The sequence below is a fragment of the Sphaerodactylus townsendi genome, linkage group LG05 (genome assembly GCF_021028975.2).
Source record: "Sphaerodactylus townsendi isolate TG3544 linkage group LG05, MPM_Stown_v2.3, whole genome shotgun sequence".
NCBI lineage: Eukaryota > Metazoa > Chordata > Lepidosauria > Squamata > Sphaerodactylidae > Sphaerodactylus > Sphaerodactylus townsendi.
The window spans coordinates 7,965,712-7,983,455 of NC_059429.1; the positions used below are offsets into that span (position 1 = coordinate 7,965,712).

Below are 17,744 nucleotides of genomic sequence, written 5' to 3' on the forward strand. Positions count from 1 at the left end.
GGCCAAACAAGGGCCTGAAGATGGCAAGGGAGTCTCCAGTTCACTAATTGTAGCAATAGCGTGGAGGGAAGGTCACGGCGGAGCGAAGCGCAGCCTTATCCGCATAAAAAGCTCATAAATGCCTCACAGCTAATATCCAATTGAGAAGTTGATGACCTCTCTGACAAGGAGGTCAATGACCGCAGTCTCTGAAACAATTGAGCTGGTAGAGCTAGCGGACAACGAGGGAGGAGGAGGAGAAGACCCTCTTAAGCTTCAGCCGTCGCCATCTCATAGGCTTTCATAAGCGTCCTATAAGATGTTAAGCGCAGCTTCGTCGTGAGATTTCCTCCACACTTTTCGCTCTCTAAGAGCGTCTAAGACCCCGTTTCATCGGCCGCAACTCTACTCCGGTATATACCATGGAGCGCGTCGAGAGCGGGGGCGTAGAGGACGCCGGGGGGCAACAACATCGATGGCATCGGAGAGCCGGGCATTCCAGTCCTCCACCTGCTCATCGAGTGTGCCGGCGGGTTGGACTTGAGCTGTGGAGGCTTATCTGGGGAACTAGATTAGCCTGTGCACTCCCAACACACACCAGCTGGGTGACCTTGGGCTAGTCACAGTTCTTCGGAGCTCTCTCAGCCCCACCCACCTCACAGGGTGTTTGTTGTGGGGAGAGGAAGGGAAAGGTGTTTGTAAGCCCCTTTGAGTCTCCTTACAAGAGAGAAAGGGGGGTATAAATCCAAAACTTCTCCTCCTCCTCCTTCTCTGTCATGTTTCTTAGTGCTATCCGGGGGAGGGGGGGAGGGGCAAATGGGATGGAGGACAGGTTTCCTAAAGTCCTGTCAATCAGTCCAACTTACCAAGACGATTTTAATGATGAGGTGTTTTTCATAGGCACTCTGCAAGCGATAATTTTCTGCCAGAATGAAAAAAAAAAAAAGAGGGTGTTGAAAAAGAAGAACCGTCAAAGCATGATCTCTCCAGGGCTGCTGTGGATTATTCCTCAGTCCAAGCCTCCAGGCGCGCAAACAATTTGTGACATAAAATGACCCCTGCCCCTCAATTTCCCCTGTGAACGCAAACCTCCCATTTATTCTTAACCTCCAATGACTGCACCATCTGATCACAGACACTGGTGGGTGTCAGCCTGTTCACCCGTCAGCTATCCAATGTGCTTCAAAGGTAAGTGAAGCGTTGCTGAATTAAACCAAAGCCCTATCTAATCCTCCACTTGGCTTGGGACTGGGGTGTCTCAAGAATCGTCTTCTCCCACTGGTTTCTGCCCAAGAACTGATATTGCAGGGAGAGGCTCTCCTGACTCTTGCGTCCATTTCCTGGGTGCACAGAACAGGGTCTTTTCAATGGCAGCCCCATGAGCATGGAACTGCACTCAGTATCAGAAAAAGATGTTAGTACGGTCAATTGAGGTGCAGCAGTCAAGAAAATTGTATGGCTCCGCAGTAGAACATAGTCCCAAATGAATAGGGGAATCATCATCCGTTTTAACGCACTGCCCGTTATTTTGTGCATTATTGGACAAAATGCTTTAATACAAGAGCTGTACTAATACAAAGACTGTACTATCTGAGACTTTTAAGGAAACAACAGCTGAATGGAAAACTCCTGGTGTCCTTTTACCGCTGTGCTATAGAGAGTGTCTTCACCTACTGCATCTGGGTATGGTTCTTCAGTTGCATAGTGGCAGATAGGAAGGTGCTCCAAAGGGTGATCACTACTGCTCAGAGGATTATTGGCTGCCCTCTCCCCTCCTTGGAAGAACTCTATAATTCCCAAAGCCTAAAGAAAGCCCAAAATATTCTGAGAGACCTGTCTCATCCAGCACACTCTCTTTTTGAACTGTTACCATCCGGCAGACGATACAGGTCTATCGAAACTAGGACAAAGAGGCTTAGAGACAGCTTCTACTCTAGAGCTGTGGCGATGCTGAACTCCGCGGCTTCGTGTTGATGTGTTTGGAGCTGTGTAGGGATGGGTGGAGGAAGGGGAAAGCGAGGATGGGGTATGAGTCTGGAATTGTGTGCATTGAGGAATGCTGCTGTAAATTTTGTTGTGCGTGCACAATGACAATAAAATGCTTATGCTTATGCTTAGGCTGAATGCCAAAATGTATTTTTACTTTCACATTTTCTAACAGGTGAGGGGGAGCCGAGCTAGACAGGCACTAAGAATTGGGTGGTGGTTAAGTTCTGTGGTGGAGGAATATACAACCCTACTAACATATTTTTCTGAGACAAACTATATTTTCCCAGGGAGGTATGCCTGATCTCATGTCGATCTTTAAGTGGCAGCTGAATAAAGTTTTATTTAGGACCTCATCTGATTACAGAAGTTCAAAGGGGTGATCTTAAATTTTGGCTTTATGTTTTTATGTATTTTATTTATATTGTGAGCTGCCTTGAGCTCTGTAAGGAAGAAAGGCAGCTGATAAACGTGTTAAATAAATAAATGAATAAATAAATAAATAAGAAGAGAAGAAGAAGAGTTTGGATTTATATCCCCCCTTTCTCTCCTGCAGGAGACTCAAAGGGGCTGACAATCTCCTCGCCCTTCCCCCCTCACAACAAACACCCTGTGAGGTAGGTGGGGCTGAGAGAGCTCCGAGAAGCTGTGACTAGCCCAAGGTCACCCAGCCGGCGTGTGTAGGAATGCACAGGCTAATCTGAATTCCCCAGATAAGCCTCCACAGCTTAAGCGGCAGAGCTGGGAATCAAACCCGGTTCCTCCAGATTAGATACACAAGCTCTTAACCTCCTATGCCACTAGAAGAGTTGGATCTATATCCCCCTTTCTCTCCTGCAGGAGACTCAAAGGGGCTTACAATCTCCTTGCCCTTCCCCCCTCACAACAAACACCCTGTGAGGTGGGTGGGGCTGAGAGAGCTCCGAAGAGCTGTGACTAGCCCAAGGTCCCCCAGCTGGCGTGTGTGGGAGTGCACAGGCTAATCTGAATTCCCCAGATAAGCCTCCACAGCTCAGGCGGCAGAGCTGGGAATCAAACCCGGTTCCTCCAGATTAGAATGCACCTGCTCTTAACCACTACGCCATTGCTGCTCCCTGCAATGGTTGGGGAATGGTGGGCGGCTTCTCCCTGATCATGGAGGACGGGGTGGAAAGGAGGGAAATAAAAGGCTCCCTGATTGGCTGTTCGCTCAGGAGCAGCTCCAACCTGGGATTTTTCAACAGAATTGCTTGTTTAGCGATTTACCAAAAACCCAGGTTGAGGGGAATACAAGGGGGCGAAGTCCACCCCCCCCAAAATGGGTTATATACCGTCTCACACCCACGGTTCTTGGCCCATGTGGAATGGGCCTTTGACCAATGCATTGAATACTCAAGCTTGCAATTCGGTGGAGAGGGGAGGGGAGGGGGCAGAACATCTGGCCGTGCTTGTGAGCAGTCACCCATGCTGTTGAGCCAGTAGGCGATCTTCTTGTAAACTTCATCGCAGGCCGTGACGATGACAGCGAGCAGGATCTTGGGCAAGAAGCGCACGATGCGGGGCAGCTCTTTGATGCTCAGCACAAACTCCTGGGTGGGGAAAGAGGAAGACACGACAGGTAGCAGGCGGATGCGGGAGGAAGTCCTGCGCAGCAACCGCTAGGCCCGGAAGATCCCGCTGCCCTCACCAGCTCAGGCTCAGAACACCAGAAACCCAAGCACCAATTTTGACCTTGTTATGTTCGAAACCTGACAAGAGGACAAGAAAGAACGAAACTGATTCCGGTTTTCTCCTGCAGGCTCTTTGGGGCTGAAAATCCCTGCTGAAATTGTTTCGCTTTCCCCTTGTGCAAACTGAACATAGGGTCAGAGCCAGGGCCGGAGCGAGGGGGAACTGTGCTCGGGGCACGTGTGCGCCCTGCGCTCCTGCCATACCCCGGAATGGCCCTGCCATGCCCCCGCACCGGTAGGCGCCCAGTGCATCGCGTGCACACACCCCACCCCTTGGCGCTACGCCACTGGTTAGAGCTGCCAACTCTGTGTTGGGAAATTCCTGGAGAATTGGGGGGGTTGACCCTGGGGAGCAGAGGCGTACCACCCATTGGGCAAAGTGGGCAGTTGCCTCAGGCGCAGAAATTTTTAGCCACGTGGGGGTGCCTGATTCCTAAGCCCTGCCCACTCTGGCTAAGCCCCGCCCACTCTGGACGGTGGCCCACAAGCCACAAGAAGCAGAGCAGGAGGATGGGGGAGCTCCGCCTCCAGTGAACATGGGCTGCTGGGGCCATCCGGGAAGGGTGAATGCCACGGCCGGGCTGCTCCGCCCATGGGGGGGGGGTATCAAACTCAGGTTTTGCTCAGGGCTCCAGTTTGCCTAGGTACGCCACTGCTGGGGACGGCAGGGTTGAGGAGGAGAGAGTTCTCAGTGGGTTATAAAGCCTTAGAGTCCACCTTGCAAAGCAACCATTCTCTCCAGGAGAACACTCATCTCTGTAGTCTGCATACTGTTTGTAATTCCAAATCTCTAGACCCCACCTGGAGGTTGACATCTTACCCACAATTCCTTATTTTTCACACAAAAAATACCAACCAAGGAAGACTGGCTACGTCTACCAAGTTCGGCGAGAACTGTGACTAGCCCAAGGTCACCCAGCAGGAATATAGGAGTGCTGAAACACGTCTGGTGTTCAAGGTCACAGAATATTCAGAAATAGCAAAACTAACCATTTTAATGAAGGACAGTAATATAAAGACATTTGTGGAAAACCTTTTACGGACTACCTATTGAGAAAATATGGTAGGAGAGAAATTATCACAGGATTTGAGAGTTAAAAGAAAACAGCGGACTGAAACATAAGAACATAAGAACTAGCCTGCTGGATCAGACCAGAGTCCATCTAGTCCAGCACTCTGCTACTCGCAGTGGCCCACCAGGTGCCTTTGGGAGCTCACATGCAGGAGGTGAAAGCAATGGCCTTCTGCTGCTGCTGCTCCCGAGCACCTGGTCTGCTAAGGCATTTGCAATCTCAGATCAAGGCGAATCAAGATTGAGAGCCATAGATGGAGCTTCTCCTCCATAAATCTGTCCAAGCCCTTTTTAAAGCTATCCAGGTTAGTGGCCATCACCACCTCCTGTGGCAGCATATTCCAAACACCAATCTTCACGTTGCGTGAAGAAGTGTTTCCTTTTATTAGTCCTAATTCTTCCCCCCAGCATTTTCAATGAATGCCCTCTGGTTCTAGTATTGTGAGAAAGAGAGAAAAATTTCTCTCTGTCAACATTTTCTACCCCATGCATAATTTTATAGACTTCAATCATATCCCCCCTCAGACGTCTTCTCTCCAAACTAAAGAGCCCCAAACGCTGGCAAATACTCTCCTCCTCGCCAGGAAGGTGCTCCAACCCCTCAATCATCCTCGTTGCCCTTCTCTGCACTTTTTTCTATCTCTTCAATATCCTTTTTTGAGATGTGGCGATTAGAACTGAACACAGTACTCCAAGTCGCGGTCGCACCACTTGTGCTTTATATAAGGGCATGACCAATCCTTGCAGTTTTATTATCAACTCCTTTCCCTGAGTATCCCCAGCATAGAGTTTGCCTTTTTCACAGCTGCCATGCATTGAGTGGACATTCCCATGGAACTGTAAAGCTAAGGCGCCCAAATCCCTTTCCTGGTCTGTGACTGATAGCACTGACCCCTGTAGCGTGTATGTGAAGTTTGGATTTTTTGCCCCTATGTGCATCACTTTTACATTTTGCTACATTGAACTGCATTTGCCATTTCTGAGGCCACTCACCCTATTTATCAAGGTCAGCTTGGAGCTCTTCGCAATCCCTTTGTGGTTCTCACCATCCCTACATAATTTGGTATCATCTGCAAACTTGGCCACCATTTACCTACCCCTACTTCCAGGTCATTTATGAATGGGTTAAAAGAGCACTGGTCCCAATACTGGGATCCTTGGGGGACACCACTCCCTACATCTCTCCATTGTGGGAACTTCCCATTTATACCCCCCCTTTGTTTCCTGTTCCTCAACCAGTTTTTTAATCCATAGGAGGACTTCCCCTCTTATTCCTTCATTGCTGAGTTTTCTCAACAGTCTCTGGTGAGGAACTTTGTCAAAAGCCTTTTGGAAATCCAAGTAGACAATGTCCACTGGTTCCCCCTTATCCACATGCCTGTTTACACCCTCAAAGAACTCTAGTAAGTTTGTAAGACAGGACTTCCCTCTACAAAAGCCATGCTGACTCTTCCTCAGCAGGTCTTGCTTTTCGACATGTTTTATAATTTTATCTTTAATGATAGATTCTACTAATTTACCAGGAACAGATGTCAAACTGACTGGCCTGTAATTTCCTGGGTCCCCCCTAGATCCTTTCTTAAAGATTGGTGTGACATTGGCCATCTTCCAGTCTTCAGGGATGGAGCCTGATTTCAGGGATAAGTTGCATATTAATGTGAGAACATCAGCAATTTCATGCTTGAGCTCTTTAAGAACTCTTGGGTGAATGCAATCTGGGCCAGGGGATTTGGTAGCATTTAGTTTATCAATGGCTGCCAGAACTTCTTCCTTGTCTACCACTATCTTCGTTAGTTCATAGGATTAGCCTCCTAAGAAGCTTAGTTCAGGTGCAGGAATTTTTCTCACCTCCTCTTGGGTGAGAACAGATGCAAAGAATTCATTCAGCTTTTTCTGCAATCTCCCTGTCATCTTTTAGCACACCCTTTGTTCCTTTGTCATCCTAGCGGGCCTACCGCTTCCCTTGCTGGCTTCCTGCTTTTTGATGTGCTTGAAGAACTTGTTTGTTGCTGGTTTTGATGTTCACAGCCATCTCGTTCCTCATAATCCTTTTTTGCCTCCCTTACAGCTAACTTGCTTCTCTTTTGCCACCATTTGTGTTCTCTCTGGTATTCTTTATCAGTTAAGTTGGACTTCCATTTTCTAAAAGACATCTTTTTTTCCCTAATAATTTCCTCAACCTCCCTTGTTAACCATGGTGGCTTTCTTTTGGACTGGGCACTGCCTTTCCTAACCACAATGTGGAACACTTTCCAGCTGAGCTTTTAACACTGTGTTTTTTAAATAACCTCCAAACATCTTGGACATTTTTTACTCTCTTGATTTGCTTTTCCCTTTCAGCTTCTTGCGCACTATCCCTCTCATCTTTGAGAAATTTCCCTTTCTGAAGGCAAACAACTACATTAGTAGTTGTCACTTGTTAAGCATGCAGAGATACTGAATCTGACAGCATTGTGGTGGCTGTTCCCTATAAATCAACAACACTGACTTCCCGCACCAGGTCCTGGGTCCCACATAGAATTAGATCTAAGGGATCACCTCTCCCCTGGTTGGTTCTACAACCATCTGCTCCTAAGCCACGGTCATTTAGCATATCCAGGAATGTTCTCTCCTTACTATGACCTAGTTATGCATTTTTTCCAGTTTATATGGGGATAGTTAAAATCGTCCATTACCACGACATTTTTGCTTTTGTTGGCCTCTCTAATTTCTTTTTCCATCTCAGAATCCTCTTGTGCGCTTTGGTCAGGGGGACGATAATATATTCCTAATGTTAAACTGTGCTGCACCCCTGGTATTGATATCCACAGTGCTTCTGTAGAGGAATCAGCTCCCCCTGCATTGTCTATTTTATGTGACACTATGCTCTCTTTGATGTAGAGGGCCACCCCACCCCCAATACGCCCTGTCCTATCCTTCCTGTAGAGCCTGTAACCTGGGATAACAGCATCCCACTGGTTCTCCTCATTCCACCATGTCTCTGTGATGCCCACTATATCAATGTCCTCCTTCAAAACTCTGTACTCCAGTTCCCCCATTTTAGATCGAATGCTTCTACTATTAGCATAGAGACACTTGTATACTCTGTCTCTGTCCCTAACCTGGGATTTATGTATATACAGTATATTGGAAATGATATGAGTGTAACCGATGTTTTATTTTAATTAGATGCATGAACCCAGAATGGATTAGAAAGGAAATAGTGAGACAGCGGGAAGTCATTATTTGGATATTTCCTTCCTTCCTTCCTTCCTTCCTTCCTTCCTTCCTTCCTTCCTTCCTTCCTTCCTTCCTTCCTTCCTTCCTTCCTTCCTTCCTTCCTTCCTTCCTTCCTTCCTTCCTTCCTTCCTTCCTTCCTTCCTTCCTTCAGAACATAAGAACAAGCCAGCTGGATCAGACCAGAGTGCATCTAGTCCAGCTCTCTGCTATTAGCAGTGACCCACCGGGTGCCTTTGGGAGGTGCCTTTGGGAGCTCACATGCCTTTGGGAGCTCACATTCCTTCCTTCCTTCCTTCCTTCCTTCCTTCCTTCCTTCCTTCCTTCCTTCCTTCCTTCCTTCCTTCCTTCCTTCCTTCCTTCCTTCCTCCCTTCCTTCCTCCCTCCCTCCCTCCCTCCCTCCCTCCCTCCCTCCCTCCCTCTTTTTTGTATTTTATCCTTATGTTTTGTAGTGGTGTGGTGTGGTGAGGTGTGAAAGTGTTTATGTTTATTGTTATTTCCTTATGAGTTTCTATAGGGTGAGAAAATAAAAATGTTTGTGAAAAACAAAACTCTCCACATTCAGGATGTGGGCAAAGTCAGTAGAACAGCATCATGCGTGTTAAAGTTCTGTATGCATGTTATGTTCTATGCATGTTAAAATTCTGTAAAAACAGAAGAAACTGTGTATAAAAACTGTCCGGCATGCACACCAACGACCAAACCGACAGCAGAAAGCTGAAAACCGAAGGCGGCTGAACAAATGAGAAATGGAAATAAAAATGAAATGGAATTTGTGAGGGCTTTTTCCTTTTCCTTTTTACAAAGGGTTGGTTTGTCCTGACTGGATAGTCCAGGCTCTAGTCTCTAGTCTCGTCAGCCTTTCAAGCTCTCAGCTCTTTCCTGGCTCTTGCCATGAGGCTGCGGGGTAGGCCGGGAAAAGATGGCAATGTGGGAACCTTGCTTGTATGCTGTTATCTCTGTGCTCCTGTATTTTTGCTTTTAGGCACGCAGCAGGTATTTTAACCCTTCAAGAAGAAGAGGAGTTTGGATTTATATCCCCCCTTTCTCTCCTGCAAGGAGACTCAAGGTGGCTTACAAGCTCCTTTCCCTTCCTCTCCCCACAACAGACACCTTGTGAGGTAGGTGGGGCTGAGAGAGTTCGGAGAGAACTGTGACTAGCCCAAGGTCACCCAGCAGGATTGCAGGAGTGCGGAAACACATCTGGTGTTCAAGGCACCCTCCACCCGATCTTTAGCTTTGCCTGGCAGGCTTTACACAGCCTGAGAATCCTTCTAGTGGTTTCACTCTGCTGGGATGGTGAGGAGGAGGTTGGAGGGGTGTTTGAAGAAGGGATATCAACCAGAAAATGAATGAATCGTTGTGACCATTTGCTTGTATTCTGTTCGCAACGTTCATGTTCAACAAACCGATTTCTGAATCCAAGAGTCTGGGTATCTCGGGGAGGTTGACAAATCCTGACATAGACCTTGGTTGCTAACCAGAGGTGGGATCCAGCAGGTTCTCACAGGTTCCCGAGAGTAGGTTACTAATTATGTGCGTGTGCCGAGAGGGGGTTACTAATTGGTGATTTTGCCACGTGATTTGTGCCTTCGTTACGCCCCTCCTCTCAGCAGTAGCGCGCAGAACTTGGAGCAGTCTAGCAGGAGGTGCACCGGCGTGCATGGCAGCCTGCGCCTGCGTGCATTCGTTTCCCGCCCAAGGACCGGCGCAGCGGCTGCCTCCTTGCCACAGCCCGGCCCAGGGATGCCCCGCCCCCGGAATGCCCGGCCATGCCCGTCGTGCCCTGCCCAGCCCCATTGGCGCTATGCCACAGTTTGAATCCCACCACCATGGGAACCTGTTACTAAAATTTTTGCATCCCACCACTGCTGCTAACCAGGGATGGGAGGACACCATGAAAATCTCTCCGCAGAGGCAGGCAATGGCAAATCACCTCTGAATGTCTCCGGCCTGGAAAGCCCTCTGGGAAAGCCGTTAAGTAGGCTGAGACTTGAAAGCACTTTCTGCTATCACATGAAGGTTGACAGGGTAGGCCTAATCAAATGGAGGATTCAATCCACTTTGAAACCTGATCCACCTTTTCCTGCTAAGGAGCACTGGGGTGCACACACGATCCTAAGCAAAATTACTCCCTTCTATGTCTGTTGGCTTTAAAGGGCTTAGCGAACCTTTGGCACTCCAGATGTTATGGACTACAATTCCCATCAGCTCCTGCCAGCATGGCCAATTGGGCATGCTGGCAGGGGCTGATGGGAATTGTAGTCCATACCATCTGGAGTGCCAAAGGTTCGCCACCACGGGCTTAGAAGGATCTGCTTAGGATCACCAGCATGGTGTAGTGGTTAAGAGCAAGTGGACTCTAATCTGGAGAACTGGGTTTGATTCCCCCAGTCCACCACATGAGCAGCAGACTCTAATCTGGAGAACTGGATTTGTTTCCTCGCTCCTACATTCCTGCTGGGGGACCTTGGGCTAGTCGCAGTTCTCTCAGAACTCTCTCAGCCCCACCTACCTCACAAGGGGTCTGTTGTGGGAAGGGAAAAGGCATTTGCAAGCCACCTTGAGTCTCCTTACGGGAGAGAAAGACGAGATGTAAAGCCAAACTCTTCTTCTTCTTTACTAGTTAGCCGGGGACAGCCACGGAGGAAGGAAGTTTGGCAAAATGACAAATTCCCAGGACTCTCTCGGGCTGCCTGTTGTGATTTATTCAGATTCAATTCCCAGCATAAACGTCATTCGATGGATGTACTTCCAGAACACACACGCACGTAGCTTTCCTCGTTTTTCTTTGGCTTGGATCCTACGACGCTGTTCCCCTCCCCTCTGGCCGCTGCAGGGCCTTCCTTCTGCTGCAGGTCTTGCTTCATCTGCCTGCAGTACTTCTGTGTTTGCAAGGAACAAGCAGCAGAGGAATCCGTCTCTGTAGCAGATGAACACCTCTGCCACGGTCGCAGAGAAGCGATGAGGGGACAGCATTACAGGACAGAGCCGTAGCAAGGGGGAACTGCGCCTGGGGCACATGCCACGCCCCCGCACCGGTGCACGCCTGGTGTAAGACAGGGCACTATGCCACTGGGCGCTATGCCACAGTTACATGGTCCAAGGCTTCGCTTTCTCATCCTGAAAATGTTGTCCGTTTATATCCTGCCTTTCCCTAAAAAGGGGTGAGGTGGCTTACAAAAAGGAATGCCCCGCTTGTGTCCAAAATCAGAACAAAATTCACACTTTAACCCTTAAAATGCTAAGAAACAAACACCCACAGTAAACCACCCTCCAAATCACCGAGAGGCTCTAGAAAAGAAAGCTTTTTGTTTTGGCTAGAACCTCTCTGTTTTGGCTAGATGTTTTGAGGAATCCCATCTTAGTGGTATACTGCCCCTGATCATGGAGGTTCCATTTAGCTGTCATGGCTGGCTGTTCTTGATAGATCTCTCCTCCGGGAATTTGTCTGAACGTTTTTGCTTTATAAAGCCATCAGAGCTGGGGCTCAACGCAGCATCTTGTGGTGGACAGTTCTGCAGGCTAGTGATCTAAATTCCACCAACACCGAAAACCAATTTCTTCCCCACCGCCCTATTGGATTTTCAGCCTTGCTTACATGCAGCAGCAGCACCAGCAGCAAGGAATGCTGGGATACCTCTATGAACATTCTAAAGATGACAGCTGAAAACCGTTGGTAGTTCTTCTTCTGCTCCCTGACTGACTGAGAGAAAGATGTTCTCTGTGTACTGCTAACCAGTGCTATGTAAAATTGCCTTTGACTAAGATACTGTATACGCTTACTATCAAAATCAAAATTGTAACAAACGATGAGCCATGAATGAAACGATGTATATGGGATACTTTGTTGAAACACACACGCGCGCGCACACACACACAGAGTTTATTTTTCTCTCTTGGTTAAAAGTAAAGTTCTCTTTATGCTTATGAACTTCTGAGGAAAAACGGCTGGTCTTTTGAAAGATAACTATTCTTATTTAACGTGCCACACAATCCACATTTCTGCTCGTTATTCTGCTTGACAGGATTATACACTGTAAATATACCTGTTGCCCTTCACTTGAGAGCAGAGAACTGCAGTACCTAGAAAGAGGTGAGCAACCCTTCTTCAGAGCAGAGAACTGCAGTACCTGGAAAGAGCGGAGCAACCCTTCTTCAGAGCAGAGAACTGCAGTACCTAGAAAGAGTTGAGCTACTCTTCTTCAGAGCAGAGAACTGCAGTACCTAGAAAGAGGTGAGCAACCCTTCTTCAGAGCAGAGAACTGCAGTATCTGGAAAGAGTTGAGCAACCCTTCTTCAGAGCAGAGAACTGCAGTATCTGGAAAGAGTTGAGCAACCCTTCTTCAGAGCAGAGAACTGCAGTATCTGGAAAGAGTTGAGCAACCCTTCTTCAGAGCAGAGAACTGCAGTACCTAGAAAGAGTTGAGCAACCCTTCTTCAGAGCAGAGAACTGCAGTACTTAGAAAGAGCTGAGCAACCCTTCTTCAGAGCAGAGAACTGCAGTACCTAGAAAGAGGTGAGCAACCCTTCTTCAGAGCAGAGAACTGCAGTACCTAGAAAGAGTTGAGCAACCCTTCTTCAGAGCAGAGAACTGCAGTACCTAGAAAGAGGTGAGCAACCCTTCTTCAGAGCAGAGAACTGCAGTACCTGGAAAGAGTTGAGCAACCCTTCTTCAGAGCAGAGTACTGCAGTACCTGGAAAGAGTTGAGCTACTCTTCTTCAGAGCAGAGAACTGCAGTATCTGGAAAGAGTTGAGCAACCCTTCTTCAGAGCAGAGAACTGCAGTATCTGGAAAGAGTTGAGCAACCCTTCTTCAGAGCAGAGAACTGCAGTATCTGGAAAGAGTTGAGCAACCCTTCTTCAGAGCAGAGAACTGCAGTACCTGGAAAGAGTTGAGCTACTCTTCTTCAGAGCAGAGAACTGCAGTATCTAGAAAGAGTTGAGCAACCCTTCTTCAGAGCAGAGAACTGCAGTACCTAGAAAGAGTTGAGCAACCCTTCTTCAGAGCAGAGAACTGCAGTACCTAGAAAGAGGTGAGCAACCCTTCTTCAGAGCAGAGAACTGCAGTACCTGGAAAGAGCGGAGCAACCCTTCTTCAGAGCAGAGAACTGCAGTACCTAGAAAGAGTTGAGCTACTCTTCTTCAGAGCAGAGAACTGCAGTATCTGGAAAGAGTTGAGCAACCCTTCTTCAGAGCAGAGAACTGCAGTATCTGGAAAGAGCGGAGCAACCCTTCTTCAGAGCAGAGAACTGCAGTACCTAGAAAGAGTTGAGCTACTCTTCTTCAGAGCAGAGAACTGCAGTATCTGGAAAGAGTTGAGCAACCCTTCTTCAGAGCAGAGAACTGCAGTATCTGGAAAGAGTTGAGCAACCCTTCTTCAGAGCAGAGAACTGCAGTATCTGGAAAGAGTTGAGCAACCCTTCTTCAGAGCAGAGAACTGCAGTACCTGGAAAGAGTTGAGCTACTCTTCTTCAGAGCAGAGAACTGCAGTATCTAGAAAGAGTTGAGCAACCCTTCTTCAGAGCAGAGAACTGCAGTATCCTGCAAGGAAGGGTTAGAGCAACCATTCTTCCAGGAGCAGAGAACTGCAGTATTCTGGAAAGAGTTAGGCAACCCTTCTTCCAGAGCAGAGACACAAGTACCTGGAAAGAGTTGAGCTACTCTTCTTCAGAGCAGAGAACTGCAGTATCTAGAAAGAGTTGAGCAACCCTTCTTCAGAGCAGAGAACTGCAGTACCTAGAAAGAGTTGAGCAACCCTTCTTCAGAGCAGAGAACTGCAGTATCTGGAAAGAGTTGAGCAACCCTTCTTCAGAGCAGAGAACTGCAGTACTTAGAAAGAGGTGAGCAACCCTTCTTCAGAGCAGAGAACTGCAGTACCTAGAAAGAGCTGAGCAACCCTTCTTCAGAGCAGCAGCAACTGGAAAGAGGAAATATGCCTGTTGCCCTTCACGCCCTTCTTTCTGCCACTCTCCCAGAGGGGCTGAACATCTCACCTGCAGTTCGAAGCAACCCAGCATGGCGAGGAAGACAAAGGACAGGCAAAAGAGGCAGATGGGCAGGCTGACCAGGCACTGGAACAACAGCCGCTTCCAGGGAGGATAATAGAATTCTTCGGCGTTGGTCACCGGGCTGATGCGCTTCACACCCTACGAAGGACGAATGCCAAGGTGCGGTCAGACAGCAAATAACGTTATCTACACAGGGGAACGTTCAAACAGGCCCAGCATCTGCCTTTCAGCACCGCTGTGGCCATGCTTGAACCACAGGCAGAGGTGGGATCCAGCAGGTTCTCACAGGTTCCCGAGAGTAGGTTACTAATTATTCGTGTGTGCCGAGAGGGGGTGACTAATTGGTGATTTTGCAGCGTGATTTTTGCCTTAGCTACGCCCCTCCTCTCAGCAGTAGCACGCAGAACTGGAAGCAATCTAGTAGGAGGTCACCGGCGTGCGTGGCCGCCTGCGCCTGCGTGCATTCGTTTCCTGCCCAAGGACCGGCGCAGTGGCTGCATCCTTGCCACAGCCCCGCCCAGGAATGCCCGGCCACGCCCCCGTCATGCCCCGCCCAGCCCCATTGGCACCACGCCACAGTTTGAATCCCACCACCATGGGAACCTGTTACTAAAATTTTTGGATCCCACCACTGACCACAGGGCCATCCCACACAAGGCACGCCGGCTAGCATCAGGCCCGAGCCATGCTCGGTCTGGCATCTTGCACGTCCGCACCAAGGTCACAGCTGGGTTTGCGTTATCATCGTCCGAGGCTAGGGAGGCTTTTCTAATGCTTGCTTGTAACTAGTTGAAGAGGCAAACCTCTTTCTTACCTCTAGCTTCCTGGAGAAGGGAAGTGTCTGCACAACAATACTTTTTTCACGGACCTGTCTTATGCTGACGTTTAGGGAATGCGAGGGAGGGGGGATTCTGGGATGAGTCATGTGGCCATGTTCAGGTATATACCGGGGTTCAGGGGTCAAAGAGGCAGCTTTGGCTTCCTGACTCTTGGGCTGACACAGTTCCAATAAAGCTCTTGAAACTTTCCTGAGTCTTGTTTGCTGACTGGAGTAACGGACCCTTACAGCTAGGGCAGTGATGGCGAACCTTTTCGAGACCGAGTGCCCAAATTGCAACCCCAAACCCACTCATTTATCGCAAAGTGCCAACACGGCAATTTAACCTGAATACTGAGGTTTTCGTTTAGGGGAAACGGTTGGCTCCGAGGCGTGTGTTATTCGGGAGTAAGCTTAGTCATATTCGGTGGCTTTGCTTTGAAGCAACCATGCAACTCTTCCAACGGGTGAATCATGCCCCTAGGAGAGTTTACTCAGAAGCAAGCCCCATTGCCAGCAGCCGAGCTTACTCCCAGGTAAAGGATCACGCTTTAGTTCTTCGCATGAAAATCAGTGGGGTTTAACACTGCTTAACAGGGTTACCTACACTACTTCCCCAAAACTAGGTCTTAGGTTTAATGCTAATAATAATAATAATACTTTAATGCTAATAATCAAGCCCAGCCACCCAGGCCAGCCTAGATATGTGGAGGGGGGGGGGATCCTGCGTGTGCCCACAGAGAGGGCTCTGAGTGCCACCTCTGGCACCAGTACCATAGGTTCGCCACCACTGAGCTAGTGAGATAGTTTTGGAAGCCAAATTTGGCCCAGAGACTGCAGACCTGCCCTCAGCCCAGGAGTCTGGCCACTCTCCCCCGGCTCCCTCCAGGTTCGAGACCCGACTGACCCGGAACTGCGGTCGCGGCTCCTCGATGGACTCCGCAGGTGTGTCCAGCGTCCCCCACTTGTAGGCAAACTCAGCCCCGCGGCGCTTCCACTCTTCCAGGAACAGCGTGGACCAGATGACGTTGAAGATGGCGAAGACCACGCAGCAAAGGTCCCGGCTGGTCTGGTGAGGTTGAGGGCGAGGAAGCAAAGACGACTGAGCAGCAGAAAGGAAGGGCAGAGAGCTGGGCTGGTCAGCCCGCCTGCCTGCCCCCGACAAGCAGGGCTGTTGTCTTTTGCCTTCCCGGGGCCGGCCGCGAGAGCAGCCCCGATCAGACCCTCTTTGCACCAGCCCGGCACCCAGTTTCAAAAATGATGGCTTGAAAGCAGCAGGCCTCTCCTGTTGCTTGTCCTCCCCCCCCCCCCCAAGTAACACATTTAGCCATACGCTGCCTCTGAACATGGAGGCTACAATTAGCCCCCTGCAGCTGAAGTAGAGCACTAGGCAACAGCAGCTTATGAAGAAGAAGAAGAAGAAGAAGAAGAAGAAGAAGAAGAAAAAGAAGAAAAAGAAAAAGAAGAAGAAGAAGAAGAAAAAGAAAAAGAAGAAGAAAAAGAAAAAGAAAAAGAAAAAAAGAAAAAAGAGGAAGAGGAAGAGGAGGAGGAGGAGGAGTTTGGATTTATATCCCCCCTTTCTCTCCTGCAGGAGACTCAAAGGGGCTGACAATCTCCTTGCCCTTCCCCCTCACAACAAACACCCTGTGAGGTGGGTGGGGCTGAGAGAGCTCCGAGAAGCTGTGACTAGCCCAAGGTCACCCAGCTGGCGTGTGTGGGAGCATACAGGCTAATCTGAATTCCCCAGATAAGCCTCCACAGCTCAGGTGGCAGAGGTGGGAATCAAACCCGGTTCCTCCAGATTAGATACACCAGCTCTTAACCTCCTACGCCACTGCTGAAGAGGAAGGGAAAGGAGTTTGTAAGGTGCCTTACAGGATAGAAAGGCGGGGTATAAATCCAAACTCCTCCTCTTCTTTGGTACAATATAGCATGTGGCGGATAGTGATGCAGCCTCCCTCGTCACTCCCGAGTATCCCAGTCCCGCTTCCCCACTCTGCCACCTGTGAGGACTTCCCGCCGCTGTGCTCTCACCTGGTCATTCTCTGTGAAGGTGTAGAGGAGCGAGCCAAAAACAGCAGGGTAAACCATAGCTGACGTGTAGAAGCCCAGCCACGCAAAGTACATGGCAATCTTGACACCAAAGTAGTCGCAGATTTCATCTAGAGGGGAGGAAGAGGAGAAGGGGGCAACTTCAGTGGAGCAAAAGGGCACAAGTCAGCATCTCACAATCACAATCACAATCACCTTTATTGGCATTAGGTATTAGACAGTGGTTATACACTATTTATTTATTTATTTATTTATTTATTTATTTATTTATTTATTTATTTATTTATTTATCTAGCTATTTATTTATTTATTTATTTATTTATTTATTTAAATTTATATACCGCCCTCCCCCAAAGGGCTCTGGGCGGTGAACAACATAATAACAGCAGCAATAACATTAAAATCCCAATTAAAACAGCGGATTAAATGAAATTACAGAGGCATCCGACAAAAACGTCATAAAACGTAATCCACCCACCCTGGAAACAGACCCAAAAAGCTGAGGGCCCCATAAAAATTAAGGGCCCAGAGCATGAGAAAGGGGGGGAGGGCGCACCCCTCCAAACGCCCGGTGGAACAATTCGGTCTTACAGGCCCTGCGGAACTCTCCAAGATCCCGCAGGGCCCGAATAGCTGGTGGTAAAGTGTTCCACCAGGCAGGGGCCAGGGCTGTAAAGGCCCTGGCCCGGGTAGAGGCCAACCGCATCATCGAGGGGCTGGGGACAACCAGCAAGTTGGCCTCTGCCGAACACAGAGGCCGCAGAGGGACATATGGGGTAAGACGGTCCCGAAGGTATGTTCAGTTTGTTTTTAAAACTCCCATTTTGGGTGCACAGTCCCCTCTTATCCTGGCTGTGAATTGACACTGGACCTTTGTTAAATGTGACAACCGTGTTTGCATC

General features: G+C 48.8%; 1 protein-coding gene across 1 annotated transcript in view; it reads right to left on the bottom strand.

Annotated features, from left to right (window-relative positions):
- Positions 1-827: 827 nt before the first annotated feature.
- ANO8 (anoctamin 8) overlaps positions 828-17,744 on the bottom strand; it is a 39,261-nt gene continuing 22,344 nt past the window's right edge. The window contains exons 6-10 of the mRNA XM_048497754.1: positions 16,825-16,952; positions 15,698-15,892; positions 13,959-14,111; positions 3,407-3,533; positions 828-901 (exon numbers count right to left, since the gene is read on the bottom strand). Of these exons, the coding sequence (XP_048353711.1) occupies positions 828-901; positions 3,407-3,533; positions 13,959-14,111; positions 15,698-15,892; positions 16,825-16,952 (677 nt within the window). The remainder of the gene's footprint in view (positions 902-3,406; positions 3,534-13,958; positions 14,112-15,697; positions 15,893-16,824; positions 16,953-17,744) is intronic.